The 15,914-nt window shown below is 36.9% G+C and overlaps 1 protein-coding gene across 4 annotated transcripts in view; it reads right to left on the reverse strand.

Annotated features, from left to right (window-relative positions):
• Positions 1-15,914, reverse strand: part of CNOT2 (CCR4-NOT transcription complex subunit 2) — an 89,103-nt gene that overhangs the window by 18,613 nt on the left and 54,576 nt on the right. For 3 of the 4 annotated variants that reach the window (XM_075428983.1, XM_075428984.1, XM_075428981.1), the window contains 3 exons: positions 5,373-5,439; positions 1,924-2,071; positions 1,115-1,297 (listed from right to left, as the gene is read on the reverse strand). In XM_075428983.1, the coding sequence (XP_075285098.1) occupies positions 1,115-1,297; positions 1,924-2,071; positions 5,373-5,439 (398 nt within the window). Of the gene's footprint in view, positions 1-1,114; positions 1,298-1,923; positions 2,072-5,372; positions 5,440-10,717; positions 10,743-15,914 lie in introns of those variants that run through there. The other variant, XM_075428982.1, reaches the window with a different exon arrangement.

Raw genomic sequence — 15,914 nt, forward strand, 5'->3', positions numbered from 1 at the left:
ATGCTCAAGTTTCAAAAATACTTTAAAATATAAAATTATGTTTTAAACTTATCATCTCCTTTACTTGCTACTACACCTAACAGGAAAGAAAAGGCAAATTCTGTGTAATCAGAGGCAAGATACAAAGTCTCATGCTCCAAGAACATAAACCCTACTACCGAATCTCTATTGCTGTGATTGAGAAAAGCATTTTTATGCCTATATTGTAGTGTGAAATTACAGAACTAAACAGCCTGATGAAGTTTCAGATAACCGAGACATCAGTTTTCACCTTCCTTTATCCATTTTGTAAAATACTAGATTGGGTTAGAGGTGGCACCTGACTGCTGTGAGCTTGTTTGTGTTCTGTGTAAGAGTCAGACCCCTAAGGAAGTGCCTGAAGGGAGAAAAAGGATGAAATTGGGAGCACAGAGATCGTGAGGTTGTGAAACGAAGCCTGGAAAGCAGTCAGCTGTGTGAAGCTGTGACTACACACACTAAATAGAATTAACACACTTTTACTACAAATCTATCAGTATGAGCTAAGTATAAATGCAGCACCAGAACACAGATAAAGCCTAATGATCTATGGTGTTAGATCCTTGGCCAGAGTTAGAAAAAGAGCAGAAGTGATTGAGAAGCTTTTGGCATCCAAATGAGCACCAAATCCTTAGACGAATGGTAAACCACGCTTCTTGACATTATTCCAGAATTTAAAGTAAAACAGAAGGTCCCTACTGTGTCTGAATCAGTAGACTATTCTTCCAGAGTAACTATTGTGTTTTTAAATCCTGTCTTACTTCTTCCTAAACTCACAGATGAACAGTCTTAAAATGGAAGCATATACCCAAAAAAAACCAAGATATGTTTCAAAAACAAACTTGGGAATATGTGAGAAACATCACATATTTTAAAGAAGCAGCAGTAGAAACTGAATAGTCAGAAACAGAATTTAGCTTAGAGGCCTCAAAAAGCCTAGGTAAATATTAAAAGCAGACTCAAAGTTTATTGTCAGGAGAGCAGAACACACAAAGCAGCTTTCGAGCTTTATTCTAATGGCTAAAAATTAGATTTCCAGAGCAGCATTTAAGCACATCCACGGGTGTACAGGGATGGTCTGACCAAACAGCCTTACCTGTTCACAGTAAAAGGTTGCCGAGAGGGTTGCTGCTTTGGCATACATATTATGCTTGGAGAGCTTCTGTTGGGGCTGCCTAACCCTGAACTGCTCATGCTGTTTGTCCTGCTGGGAATTCCAATGCCCTGACCAACCTGGGAGTGGTTCATCATATTCCTAGGATTCATAGGCAATATCCCCCTGAAAGAGAAAAACCATCCACAGAGATGAATCTGTATAATAGTATTTGGTTACTCATTTAGATTACTAACATAGGATGGACTCTGAGCTGTCGCAACTTAATTTGTGCTTAGCATCAATACAGCATGTGTGGGTTACTCTCTATAATTAATTCAGTTTTGGGTTTCTTCAGAAATACCAGATGATCCAATACATACTAATCAAGTCCTTGCTCAGGTTTAGATAAATACGTAAGTATTATGCATTTGAAAAGGTGTTACAGGTCTTTTTTAAATGAGTGCTTCAGACCTACTACCTTAACATTCTTACACTGTGTATGACATCCATACAAAAATTTTAACCGTATATTTACCAGAACAATCAAAACACAGCCTCTTACATTCTGAAGCAGAATTTGCCAGTAATTTGTCCTTTACATACAAAAATCAAATACTGTCTTACAGTAAGTCCTGTCTTACTGTTTTACAGTATTATTTCCCTAACACAGGCAGTGGTCAATAGAAACTGCTTTTCTTCTTTTTTTTAATTAATCAGACTGTAAAGTAGTCGAGGCAAAATATGCAGAACGTTTAACAAGTGCTCTGCAGAAAGACACAATTGCAGAAATATTGGCTATCAATAAATACCTGCTCGGAGATGGAGGCGTGTGAAGTGACATTGTTGGTACCCCTGTTGTTGGCGTTACGTGGCTCGGTAACTGAGTGCCTTGTGATAAGCTGCGATTTAACTGAGGGGTATTGTTGCTCATTCCCCTCATTGGAAGGCCTAGTGCACCTATTGAAAAAAAATTCAGAGGGGTGGAGATATAGAGCAATCAGGAACAAAGTCTTCTCCATCAGGTGTAGATGGAAACAATTTATGCTGACAACCTACAAAAAAGTGTAAAGACTGAAGGAAAGTGCAGTGTAAAAACTAAGTCCTTGTTTGCATAGTAAAAGCCCAATTATCTCAAATTTAGCCCCATTTCTGCTAAATTTTAGAAAGGCTCTTTAAGGAATTTCTGTATTTGAATCACTAACAAATTTTGTTTCCTTTGAGATGCACACTGCAGAGAAAGGTTTTACTTTTGAGTTTTTGATGAGGACATGGAAATCTACAAATTCTCTCAAAGGCAGCGCAATTTTGAGAAAATAAGTAACTGCACTTAAAAAATATGTCAATTACTTCTGAATAAACCGGTATATATTTGGCCAGTATTTAGAACACTGATCAGTCTCATGAAAAATTAAGAAAAATCTTTACTAAAAAAATAAAATTATTACTATTTAGTTAAAAATAACATTGCTTTTAGGACAACAAAAGCAACTTTTTAGGCCAGTTCTCTGTAAAGTTTAAGTTGCTTCTTTTTGACACAGAAATTCAGTGTCTGTGATCAAGTCAAGTTCAATCTTTTGAGAAAAGAAAGCAAGCAGAATTTTAACTGCCCTCTATTAGCATTTAAAAACATACAGAAGACTTCTAATATTGTGATCAAAAGTATTTTCTACACAAACAATTGGGTGTGACAGAATAAAGCAAGCACTTCAGTGAGGTAAAAAAAAGAAATCGCTATAACTCAGAACAGCACAAGATAACCAGTTGCTGCCCTCTCTCAAAATGTCCAAAAACTTTATGAAGTTTCTCATCATTCTCACTTTGCTTTTCTGTGTTTATCAAGTCTTGGAATGATGTTCAAACACAAGAAAAAAGTAATTTAGTGCAACATATCAATAGAAACAAACTTAGCATATAGAATGTGATAGCTATAAGTAACGGTCCCTCCTGCTTTGGCATAAGGCTGCTGAGGTATTCTCACAGAACTCAAAACCTTAGCTTGCAGGCCAAACAAAAAATGATGATGAGTCGGCACTCGCCAGTGTACAACGTCCTTAAATACTAAGAATGCAAGGATCGGACACAGCATACGCTCAGGTTATTATCATGGACAAGGTCTGAAGAAACCTCCCAGTCATTCAGTGCTTTCACTTTCAGAGCTGCCGTCTGTCCATGTCCTACCCTACAATTTGCGATCCAAGAAGTCTGCAATAACACTCAAAGCTTTGATAATACTCAAATTTATCTCTATACATTAAGATTAAGAGGTAGCGTGACTTGCTGTAACAAGCCTCCTAACGCTTCATTAAATGCTGATTATATCAAGGTGTTCACTGTAAATATTTTGGCAATTTGCTGCATCAGAATAATTTCAATGAGCATAAATATATATTATAAATAATATTTCATGCTGATTAACTATTACATTGAATTTTAAAAATGAAGTGGTAAAGAAAAAATACATACATTTCCAAACTAGATACAGTACACAAAAAAACATGATTACAATATTCAGGTTAATTTTGTGCAAGCATCTGTTTCAGCAAAGCCAGTTATACACTGATGGTTATTTCCTGTTGTTGGCTTTCTTTAAACTAGAATTTTTAAACGAGTAGGGCTGTTCTGGTGAAGTAAAAACATATTCCTGTGGCTGGCAAGTAGGGGCAACTGAAATATTAACCTTAAGAAAAAAAAAAAAAAAAAAATCTTTTTTCTTATGCTTCCTCTTTCCACTTCCTTGAACTGAGACAAGAGATCTGCATGGGCTATATCGGAGGCTGGCCAATGAAGTGGCCAATTTCCTGCCTAATAGTTAAGTTACATTCACTCGGTAACCTGACAACTTGCTTAATGACTGACAGCTACCAATCTAAAATTGCATAGGCTTTGTCAGCTTTGTTTTTCCTAGAAGTACTTTAATCATAAGCATTGACTTCAGTACATAAATTTCTCACCCCTTTTTCTCATTATTTCATAGAAACTGAATGCCAATAGTATTTACTTTCTAGTTTTTAGCCATGCATATCTCCAAGTTAGAGATTATGCCCTAGGCATCACAACCAACTGAAAAAGCTAACCTTAAAATGAAAAAAATTAACCGTAATAATAACCAACAAATAACTGTGATAAACAAAATTAATAAACTACTTCAGTATCTTTACACAGTTAAGTCTGAAAGGTTCAATAGTGCCAGATTCAGGACCCAAAAAGCCAAGAGCCAAACATGACTCTCAGACTGGCGAAAAACTGCTGACGTAAATCTCAGTAGCATAATCAAATGCCAGTTTACATTACCTGGTCACTCTTCAACAGCCACTGAGATAGTAAAAAAATCACCTTATTTTTTAAACTATTTGAAGAAAGCCGAAAGAAGTTGTGAAGGCCGTGCATCTAGCAGACAAATCTTTTGGTTTGGCCAGATTAAAAAAAGTCCACACTCTCTAGAGTATTCTGAAGACACTTTTTCTTAGAATCCCAGTCAGATGCACTTGGCAAAAAAGTTACAACATTCAAGAGCATCCAGTTATAGAAGACAGATGTTCACAATCCTGTTTTACTTGTGTAACTGTATCTAACTCAGACATTGAGCCACTTTCTGGCTGCACCTCTCAGCTACATGGAGGTTCAGTTCTCAACACCAGCCCCTAAGTTAGGTGGCAAGCACTACACACTCTGAACATGGCTCTATAGGTCTTCCATTGCAACAGTATACACAGGCCTGGCAGATACAGAAATAAATCTTCAAGGTATGGGAAAGAAAACAAACAGTGGTGCAGAAGGCAATAATCTTACTTGCATAGTTCTTTGCCAAATGCACATTGCGAAGCATGCACACAAGACTTAATTTGCTCCTGTAGAGCATGAAATATCAGTTATAACTGAAGGTATAACTTCCTTCTATTCCTTACATATTGTTCTGAACCACACTCATTTTGGCCCAGTTCACTTTCCTTAGTTCTTCCTTCAGAGAGTCACAGTTAAATCACATACATTCTTTACAGCATGATTATATTAGGATATTTAACAGCTACACAGTGTCAATATATGACACTTTGCATACTAAACACTGCAAAAATGCATACTCAGTAAAGCAAAAATATATCTCCAAGAAGAAAAAAAAAGTCACACAAATAACGAGACATACTCTCTTTTTTTACAGTCACAGAAAATAAAGCCATATGCAAGTTCTCTATCCAAAGAGCGTGACACTGGAACATATTTAGCATAAAATAAACATCTAATCAATAAAAAGAATTCTTACTTTGTTGCCCATATAAACTTGCCCCAAACTGAGACAGCTGACCTGATGTTGATGGTGATGCCAGCATCTGAAAAGTAAGACGCACGAAAGGTTACTAAATACACAAAGATATTGTGGTATCGTGCTCTGAAACTTTACAATAGTGTGTCGTTTTGCCAAGAAAGCCAAAACAGCAACTGAAAACTACTTCTAAGTCACCATAAGTTTTTTAAAACTCCCCCCAAAATCTGCACAATTATACATCAATATAGATTTACAACTTTACACATACAAAAACAGACTCTCTTTTGCTTGCAACCAATAGCATAGAGGAAGAAGATCTAAAAGCTTTCAGGTTTTCTACTCTTGTAGCTAAGAGACTCATCTTTACAGAGAAGGAATACTCAGTTATTTCAACCCATTATAGGTTTTTTTTTCCTTGCAAAACACGCATCATACAAGCAGACCAATCCCTGTTCAATGTAATAACAGCAAGTGCAAAGTTTCTTACCATGAGTTACAATAGAAAAAGGTGGGAAATGAGTGGCTAGGTAGGAGCAGGTATACAGAAACAGATACGAGCTTCAGATTAGATTCCAATGTTAAAATTATAATGCATCACCCTAAGAGCTAGCTTGATGCTTGTATGCAGCATATGAATAGGTAAGGTGTACAAATGTCAGAAATAATCTTTCCTGCTCTATTACACCAACTTTAGAGACATCACATATTACCAAATATTTCCATTAAATCCTTCTTTGTCAACTTTCAGACAGCACAGCAGAAATGTGATAATCTAAAGAGACTCTTGAGAAGAGTAAGGTCTAAAAAGAAAAAGTCATGATCTATGAAGAAAGATGGAGATTTGGGTTTGCATACTCCAAAAAGAAGGCAACTAAGGCAGGGACATGACACCAGACTTCCAGCCATTGCTTTAAGAGGAAAAGAAGAAACTACTCTCCATGCTGCTGCACAAATAGAAAATATTAATAAATTCGAGAAACAGTAGATCTAAGGCTAAATATCTGGGGGAAAAAAGGCCTTTGCAATCCTAAGGACAGTAACACCCATCCCGGAATGTTTTTCAAGAACCGATTAGATGCTCATCAACATTAGGTATAGGTGATTGTCCCTTGGAGGAAGAAGAGGTATTAATTGACCTAATCCATCCAGCCCACAACAGAATATGCTACTTGTACTAACTCATGAGCAAATAACTGCTTGCTTATTGCAGTAGTCTGGATTTGGGATTGAATTTTAGGATGGTTTCAAGGAAAGGAATGTCTAGATTCTTACACATAAGGGGATTTCAAGCTTTTTCAACTCAAGAGGAAAGATTTCAAATCAAAATAACTTTTACTGTGACAGACTGCAAACTGCTTTGTTGACTTAATCTAGACATATAAAACTCAAACAAACCTTATAAACTGAATCTGCTAGTTGTCTATACTGGGGCCAAATCTAGATGGTAGAAACGAGAAAGAAGACGTGTAGGGTAGACACTAAATATCAAAAGCAGCATTCATGTCCATAAATCAAACTATTAATGATTTTTTTAATACATACAGAAAGCATGAGAAGAGAAATTACAGCAAGCAAATACTACAGACCATCAGAAAATTTATCATAAATATCACTCCAAAATACTCACAGGTATTTTTAACAAAGTGCACATATTTGATAGTAGGTAACTACAGCAATAAACATCCACACTTGCATACACAAGAGGTTTGAAATATTAAGATAAAAACTTCCTGCAGAAAAAAAAAATTTAAATATGTGCCAAACTGGACCAAAGTTTTCCCTTCTTAGTGAAGAACAGGCCGCGAATAGAAAGAAGACTTTAAACAACTACCAGTGGCTTCAGCTCAGCACTCGTATAAGTAAAGTTCACAGCCCACATCTGCTTCAGCAAGTAATGCAGACAGAGAGAAGCGCATTTGTTAAACAGAAATGTTGGTCTCAAGGGCCTAACATACTTACTGTATGCATTCCTAACTAGAGTTAGCCGTGACTAAAACACCTGATGCCATGGACTGGTTGCCCATCTGTGAGTGGAACATGTTCGGTGTACTCTTGAAGCATCTCTTCCAGCCTATTTTGATCCAGAAGGAACCAAATACACTCACACCAAAACCACTCTGCAGCGCAAACCAAAGCATGCTGAGGTAGCGATGCTGAGAGACAGACTTCAAAAGCACACTCCTCACCCACACTAACAAACAAATATTTGTTAAACACTGATAAAACAAGCTAATAACAGTAGTTTTAAGAAAGGAAATACAAATAGAATGCTGAAGTAAAAAAAAAAAATCAGGTTTGAAAAGTTGGAAAATCCTGGAACATGTTGGAAGGTGTGCCAAATGATAATTCCCCACAAAAAAAAAAAGTTACGACATACCTTCAGAGACAATGAAAAAGACACATAAGCAAAGAAAAATCCCAAACCAACCAGACACTGAGATAGAAACAGCAGTCAAAAAGTACTGCTAGCATTGGGACAGGTAAGCAAAAAAGTTAAGCCAAAAAGAAGATCCCGTCAGGACAGCTGCTCAGGGCACTCAAAATTGCAGTGATGGCATGTGACATAATAAGAAGATGGTACAAACCTCAGCGTAAAAAAAACGTTAGTTTATAAGGTTAACCTGGATAAAAAAAAAAAAAAGATCACAGACCTAAGCGGTACTAGATTACTTGAATGAGAGGAAAAAGAATCCCACTGAGTACTACTTGATTTTTTTTTTAATTCAGATAAAAGGAAAGGAATGGCAAATAATATTTAATGAACACTGCTTATTAGAAATTGGATTTTCCTTTGAAACTTTGCAAAGCAGGTCACATGTATTGTGCCATACGCTTTTACATGAAAAGCTAATTGCAAAATGACTTGTAGAGAACCTTTACAGAAAACCATAATAAAGGTGAAGCATTAAATTCAATAAGCCTAACAACTAGTCTTAAAGTCATAACATACTTAGAACATCAAAGATAACAAGCTTCAAGAAGAAATAAGAATTTCTGTGGATCTGTTCCAGGCTGATCAAATGCAGCGTTTCTCAGATCTCATGGAGAAGGAATACGCTGTACGGCTGTCTCCCTTATTTTCTCTCTAGTTTATTCTGTAATACGCCAAAAAACCCTCCTCAGTGTTAAACATTTTACTGTCATAGCTAAGTAAGGAGCAGTTTAAAATTTTGTCTTCTTTTTCTACTATTGCAATATAATTTAGTTGAGCAACAAAACAATTAAATTAGCCAAAACCTTAACCTATGCTACCAGGACCTTAATTCGCATTCACAGTCTCCAAGTCACTATTCTAGTCTACCTCAAACCTGGTCTACCAAAAATAACAAAGATTCAAGATGAATGCTATTATCAGTAGAAATAAAAACATTCCTTCTGACATTCTGCAATCATTATTTTATCTGACTGGACTATCAGCCACACAACACACCAAATATAACACATTTCCAACAGTGTACTTGCAACAGTGGCTGGAAGTCACTCTTGAATTTCTTTTAGTCTACAACAGCCAAAGGTCACGATAATCTTAATAAAAACTAGTCTAACCCTTAAGGTGACTGAAGTCTCTTCCAGCTGGTAATATCTTTTAAGCTTTACCCAATTATGTCAATATTTTAGGAAAAAAATGCTCAGAATTATACCTGTAACAGCACTTAAAAAATGAAACATACGAAATTACTGAGACGACGTCAATCAACAGCACGTCCTAGCAGCATGCATGCAATACCAACTTTTTACAACAAGTGACTAATAATCTGAGTCAAGGAAATTGTTAAACAACCTTCTGCCACCTACAGCTTTTGCTGCACACGTACAAAAAAATCTCCACTCTTCAAACTGTGACATGGAGGTTTAAATCAATTTGCCAGTGGTTAACAGCTACAAAAGCCAGTTGTGAAACAACATGGGATTTCTGCTTCTCTTTCAACATTGTATGACTGACTGAACTAGACAGATTGTTTCAGTTGGCTTTCCCAGTTCACATTATTGGAGACGGAGGAGTCCTGAGACTCGCATCTCCCACAAGGCAAGGAGACAACTGAGCAAACAAGGCCTTGTATAACACGAAGGGTGCACTTTATTCTGCTAGCAGATGGACGGATCGACACTCAATACTAGCTGGCTGAAGGACTGAGCTGATGATATCCAACATAATTTGTGAACATCATTTTACTCACAAGTCTCGAATAGTCACAGTGCAGTTCTGATCACGGAAGATTCTGCTTCTAAACCCAAACCAACTGATGATCCAAGCCGATGGCCCAATTTTTGCAGACTGGTCCACACCAAAAATCAGTAAGCCCTGACGTGCTATCAGGCAATTTCCTGCCCCTAGCGATGAACAAGATTTTACTGTAACTGCTTTCGTTAACTCTTGATGGGTTTACTGCAGGAGGTCCATTTAAGAGTGTCAACAGTTTTGAAAAAACACCACTGGCAATTGCTCAAATTTGCCAGAACTGTGAAAAATCTGCTGCATTTCACAACCCTCCTGGGAGGCTGGTGAACACAGGCTGCAGCCGTCCCCAAAGCAGTGAGGAGGTGGCGGGAGGAAGCCCTGCAGCAGAGCCAGCTGATGGGGCTCCTGCCTCCCCCCACACCCCAGCATCTTGTCTTTTCCAAGCAAACCCCCTACTGACAGTGGGGACAGCTGCCTCTCACCGTAACTGCCACAGCAGTACCAAGAAAACTCAGAAAGCAACAGTTCTGTAAAGGCTGCTACATTATGTCGTTATAGCCAAAAGCTACTTTCTTAAACACAAAGCAAGTTGAAGTGAAAATACATCAATCCAGCCCTACAAAGTCAACTCCTAAAAGCAAAATGTGTTAGAATAAGCAAATAAGTCTGCGAGTAATATCTGGCCTGACAAATGATGGGTTTCTCACAGGTGCAGACATCAGCATCATTTTGTATTTACACTACTTTATGCTGGTATTTGCCATCTGTCCTGCACTATTTAATAATAAACCAGCTGACCCACGGCCTCCAAGGGAGAAAGTGTTATATTGATGTAACAAATGATAATAAATCAAGCCAATAAATAACAGATAAAAAAAATTACAGATTTTTCTATACTCTTCCTGTTTAATATTTAGTAGTATTATTGGTCCTCTAGATTACAAACCACCTTATAATACAGTGCTCGCAGAATTCCCATTGTTAAAACAAAAGATTTCCAAATCTTTAAATCAGAGATCAGTGAAGAAATTTTGAAAGCCTTCTATTTTCAGGGTATTATTTGCAAGCGGAAATTGTTACTGACGTACATTATTTCTGAGGTATAAAATCAAATACAATACTGAAAAATACATTAAGTTTTACTCAGTCTTTCAGATCTCACCGTTTACGGTTGCGGTCTCCTGCCCCCAGTGGCACCTGGAAAGCACGCAGAGGTAGGACCGCACTGCAAGCATCACCTTTTGCATTGCACATTTCTGGAAGGTTTTGTTGTTGGCAGCAGTATCTCAAGATCTTAGAGACAAGATGTTGCCTTTGAGTGACAGTGACATTGTTAACATGAGGTTAACATGGCTATTAAGTAAAACTCTAAAAACACGTTCTCTCTGTGTAGAGACATTCAGTTTGACAGCAGTGTATTAATGAGCCAAAAGTTTACTGAAAACTCATTGAAAGCTGCTACCAAAGATGTCATAAGAATTAAGAACTAGGACAACAAAGCAAATATTTTATTTCAATTAAATAACCAGTTGCATACGAAAAACTACAAAAAAAACCAAACCCCAAACCCGCCCACACACTAAGCATGTAAGCCACCAGTATTACTGTATGTTCAGCGAACTGAATTACTGTGTAAGAAAGCATAACCTCCCCCTTCTAGAAAAGGCAGATGATTTTATGGATGGAATTAATCTGGTCTGAGGAACCACTTCAAATGCTAAAGCTGACATACAAAAGCTATTTTATACTGTTGATGCAAGTGGAGATGCAGTAAAACATAGTTTTTAGATGAAGTACAGAAATAACATCTAGCAAAGTCATTTAGTAGTTCTGTAAAAAAATCTAAATACAAACTCATCTGTAGTGAGAACTATATACTACAGTCATCAATACTGAAATTAATTTCCTTGTGACATAATTCTCATGGTAAAGTAAGTGACAAAATTTCTCATGGCGAAATAACTAGGGCTGATTCAGATATATACTTCTTGCAAACTGCGCGACAGTATGAAAATCCATTTTCCTCTCCAAGTAAAATTAGTTTATCACATATTGTTTTATTTGATAAGCCCATCGAGGTACTATCTTATAGGTGACGCAGTAAAAGGCTACGTTTTGCATTTTAAACTTTTGGTTCCTTCTTCACGCTGTATAACTTTATTACGAAAATGCAAGCCATAACTAGAATGACAGCAGGCTCTGAAAAGGTACACTGCATTAAAACACAAAAACTCCCTCAATTTGTTTCTAATCTCATCCTCTGCAAGTCCTTCCAACAAGTCTTCAATTAACGGCATTGCATTTTTCATTCATTTAAAGTTTGCTTTTTTTTTTTTAAAAAAAAACAAACAACCACATATTATGTACTCATTAAAAGATGCAAAGTGTGTTTAATCACTCTCTGGGAAGGTAAAAAGCAATTCTGCTTTGCAGATCACACTTCAAAGAAAAAAAGCTTCAGCCATGTGTTTCACAAAGCAAGCAGGGCAAACCAGCCCACTATTCACTCAGATCTAGAAGTATGCAAAGTAATACATATGAAAATATTCATTTGCCATTTATAATTAAAGACATTTATCTATTTTCTCCCCAAAATAAGCTTTACTTTTTTTACCTCCACAAGTGGATCAAAACTATTCAGGCTACAAAAAGTCACGTTAATGTGAAGTAGGCTCTATTCAACCTGCCAGCGCTAGTGTGAATGCTGTGAGTGCTTCTGATACAAGAGGATTCCATGGAATTTCTTAAATACTTACAACTCCATGTGCACCACCTGAAGTTAAATTATGACTAAGCTAACAAACTCCCATACAACGTCTAAGGCAAATGCCAAGCAAGATACCATAGGTTTTGTTAGAATCCTAAAAAACAGCATTAGAAAGTCAACAATCCAGCTGGAAAAACATGGTGTTCAGCAACTCTGAAGCCAAGGCTGTCTGCAGAAGACTAAAACCTTCAACATTTAGTCTCCCAAATTTAGCAAGATTCTGGATCTCCATGGTAAGCTAAGCCTTGTTCCAGGGTTTTCTCTCTTGTAAAAGTATCACCTCTTTATAAGGCCATGTATTTCAAAACATAGTAAATTAGGTAAAATTTCTATAAATTACTTCAATGGAAGTTCACAGTAAAAGACTCTGGTAACAGCTTCTGACCACCCTTTTAGTGTATCACCACCGTGTCCATTACAAGACAAACCCACTGACGTCTGCCTTCATGCAACCGTCTCGTGACATCTGAATTTGATCCATCACAGACATGGTTCTGCTACATCAAGATGGAAGAAACCTCTGGAAAGCAGGCTCCCAGAATCAATAACCCATTTCGCTGTGCTCAATATCCAAATCTGAGGACCTCCTACTTCAGGAAACATAGTATCAGGGAGCCAGATTAACAGTTGCAATAAACCAAATCTAATCTGCAGGTTAGATCTTACTTGCCCCAATTGTTAAAATATATTTGATTTCACAAGAAGCCACATTTTGAAAGAACTGAGTGGCAAAAGAACATCAGGTCTCAACCGAGGAAGTCCAGAACTAGTTAAAACATTAAGATTTTTCAGAGAAGAGAATACGCTTAGCAAACTAACCCATTGTAAGTGCAAATCAGGTAGTTACTACTATGTTACTGTGAGCACTTTATCATCTGTTGAGCAACTGGGAGAGAAAATGGACAGCAAAGCACTGGGCCAAGAAATTGAATGAGTATTCACTGAAAAAAAAAAAAAAGTCTCCTACCTTTCCTCATAATTTTGGCAGGTCTTCATTAAAAGGCACGTCTGTCTACTGTCAGATTTATGACTGCAGTTCAGAAGAAGAGAAGATGCCCTGATCTGGTACTCTCACATAGGCATCTTCAGTGGATTTCACTAGACTGGTCAAACCTCATAGAGCACTTCTTACTTTGTTGTACATGAGATATCAAAGAAGTTCAGACCGAATGGGTCCTATCTTTTCTCAAAGCTCATTGTCATTTTTCCGCTCATTTTAAGATGGTAGGTTCCAAAGCATACGAAGCCTTTGAGTTACTGATTTCTACCACTGTCACTCTATCCAGATAAAAATACATGTACCTCTGTCCTCAAAATGATTTTGCCGAGTGCACAGACAGCTCAATTAAATCGGTGAAATTGGCCACCAATAACCTCTGCAATTATTTTGTGGGCATACTGTGCAACTCGTTGTCAATTAAAGGTATAGGACCATATTTGTTTCAAGCCAAACCTTAAACTATTTTCTTGAACCGTTCTATTTTCTGCAAGTTCTATAAAACTTCTCTTTGCCAAAGGATTACTGATCAGGTTATCAGACACTGACCCTCAGCGCAGCAGAATTCATAGACAAAGCATTCATGGATATACTGTGTTCCATTTCCCTACTTAGCACAGCAAGGGTTGTGATGACTCCAGGCAAATCCACTCACTTAGCAAAACGGAAGCGTTAGATGGCTTGGGTAAGATCTAATCTCATCCAAGGAACCATAATTTTGTGCCTAGAACAGACCCAAACAGCATCCATATGATTTTAAAAGCACTTGTGCGTGAGTAACATGTAACTTATCCGTTTCATTTACCATATCAATCCTGACTGTTCAGACCTGCGTTCCCTTGAGCAAAAACAGGTAAGTTACAAGAAAGCTTTTAGTTTTTAGCTACACTGAGGCTCTGAAACAAAAACACGTCCTAAACTATTTCCTTCTACTTCTTCCCACCTGTAAAGAGTCTTCAGAATTTAAGGCAGAACTTGAGCAGCCTTAGTTCACTTCACCTTTGTGTAAAAGAAATTATTTAAAAATTCTAATTAGCCAAATCAACAAATCACAAGAATACCATATCAGTAAGTGCTATGAAAATTATTATTTTTTCACAGCTTTTTCAGATAGGTTCTAAACTCTTTCTTCACTTAATAAGAGCTATATTCTAATATAATTTGAAAGAAAATCAAAACTGCCACCTTAGGTGTTAAAACAAGGTAGAAAGTTGAAAAGCTCCCAGCCCAGTCAAACTCTGCACAAGTCACTGTATCCTACCTGAAGGCAATGCCTCTTCACAGGGACAGAAACCCTACTGTAAAAGTAAAGTGAAAAATAGGGTCTAAAGTTTACACAAAATAACGTGCTTGGAGTAATAGTCCTTACTCTACTCTAAATTTTAGTAAGCTTTCACCATGCTGTATGTTCCTCTTCTTGGAGCACACATGGCTCAGTAACAATTCCTTGCAAAGCAGCAACTTTTACAGTTAGAATCAGTAAGACTTCAAAGTGAAAAACAGAAAAAGACCTAGTTGTGTCCAGTACGGGGGTAAACACAAAACAAGCTTTAGCCCTTCCCAAAAAGCAGTAAAGAGGCCGTTGACAGAGGGCTTCCCTCAGAACCACTCTATTTCAGGTTGAAGAAGCCCAGACCATAAACGAAGCATAAATTAGGGACTCGGGATTCACGTATACATCTGATACTTTGGACAAAAAAAAAAAAAAAAGATAAAATTTAACTCATTTTCTACCAGTATGTAGCTAAAACCTGCAATACATTAATTTTACCTGCTCTCAGTAAAAACATATAAAACTGAAAATGAAAAAAGGAGCAATAATTTAAATTGCAGTAAAACTGCACCTTGTTTAGACAGTGCTACTATAACAAAAAAAGGCATAAAGACTGGTGTTTTTCAGTAAGCTTACAAAGAGATTGTGTATGGTATGTTTTAGTCTTTTTATTACCAGCTGGATTTTCTGAATATAAAAGTGATTTACTCCATTCCCCAAAGTTTCCTCTACCTTTATTTTTTCCCCACATTTACCCTACTCCATTTCAATATCGCTGTGAAGACAGAAAGATTCAAAGTGTTTCAAGATCTAGAATGCTGGAAGATTTACCCCACAGGTGTTCATAAAACTGGATCCAGGTTTTGAATATTAGTCTTTATTAGCTTACTCAGAGAAAGTTCTGAGCAAATTTATTTTTCTCTGTCAATACTAAGTGTTATCCAAATAACAACACCGCAAATATATTTATTGTGTTGTCATATACAGAACAACATCTTTAGCAGAAGTCCAGCTGAAAGTTTATTTGAAAACTTACTATTTTCAATGGGAAAAGTTTTTCAAAGCTGTAAAATTGGTTGGAAATGAAAAGAATACAACCACCTTTGCAACCTTTCTCATCTACTGTGAGCCAAATGAGATATCAAAAGGAACATGCAATACAGAATATACATTTAGCTATACATGAGTGATCAAAGTTGTACAGACAATGTCAGTATCATCACCATATATTTATTCTGATCATCTTCAATAAAAATTACAATAGCATATAATGGTTCAAGATTTCATAAACAAACTCAGAAATTTGTAATGGTCAATAGGGA

Source organism: Opisthocomus hoazin, chromosome 8 (assembly GCF_030867145.1).
Source record: "Opisthocomus hoazin isolate bOpiHoa1 chromosome 8, bOpiHoa1.hap1, whole genome shotgun sequence".
NCBI classification, from domain to species: domain Eukaryota; kingdom Metazoa; phylum Chordata; class Aves; order Opisthocomiformes; family Opisthocomidae; genus Opisthocomus; species Opisthocomus hoazin.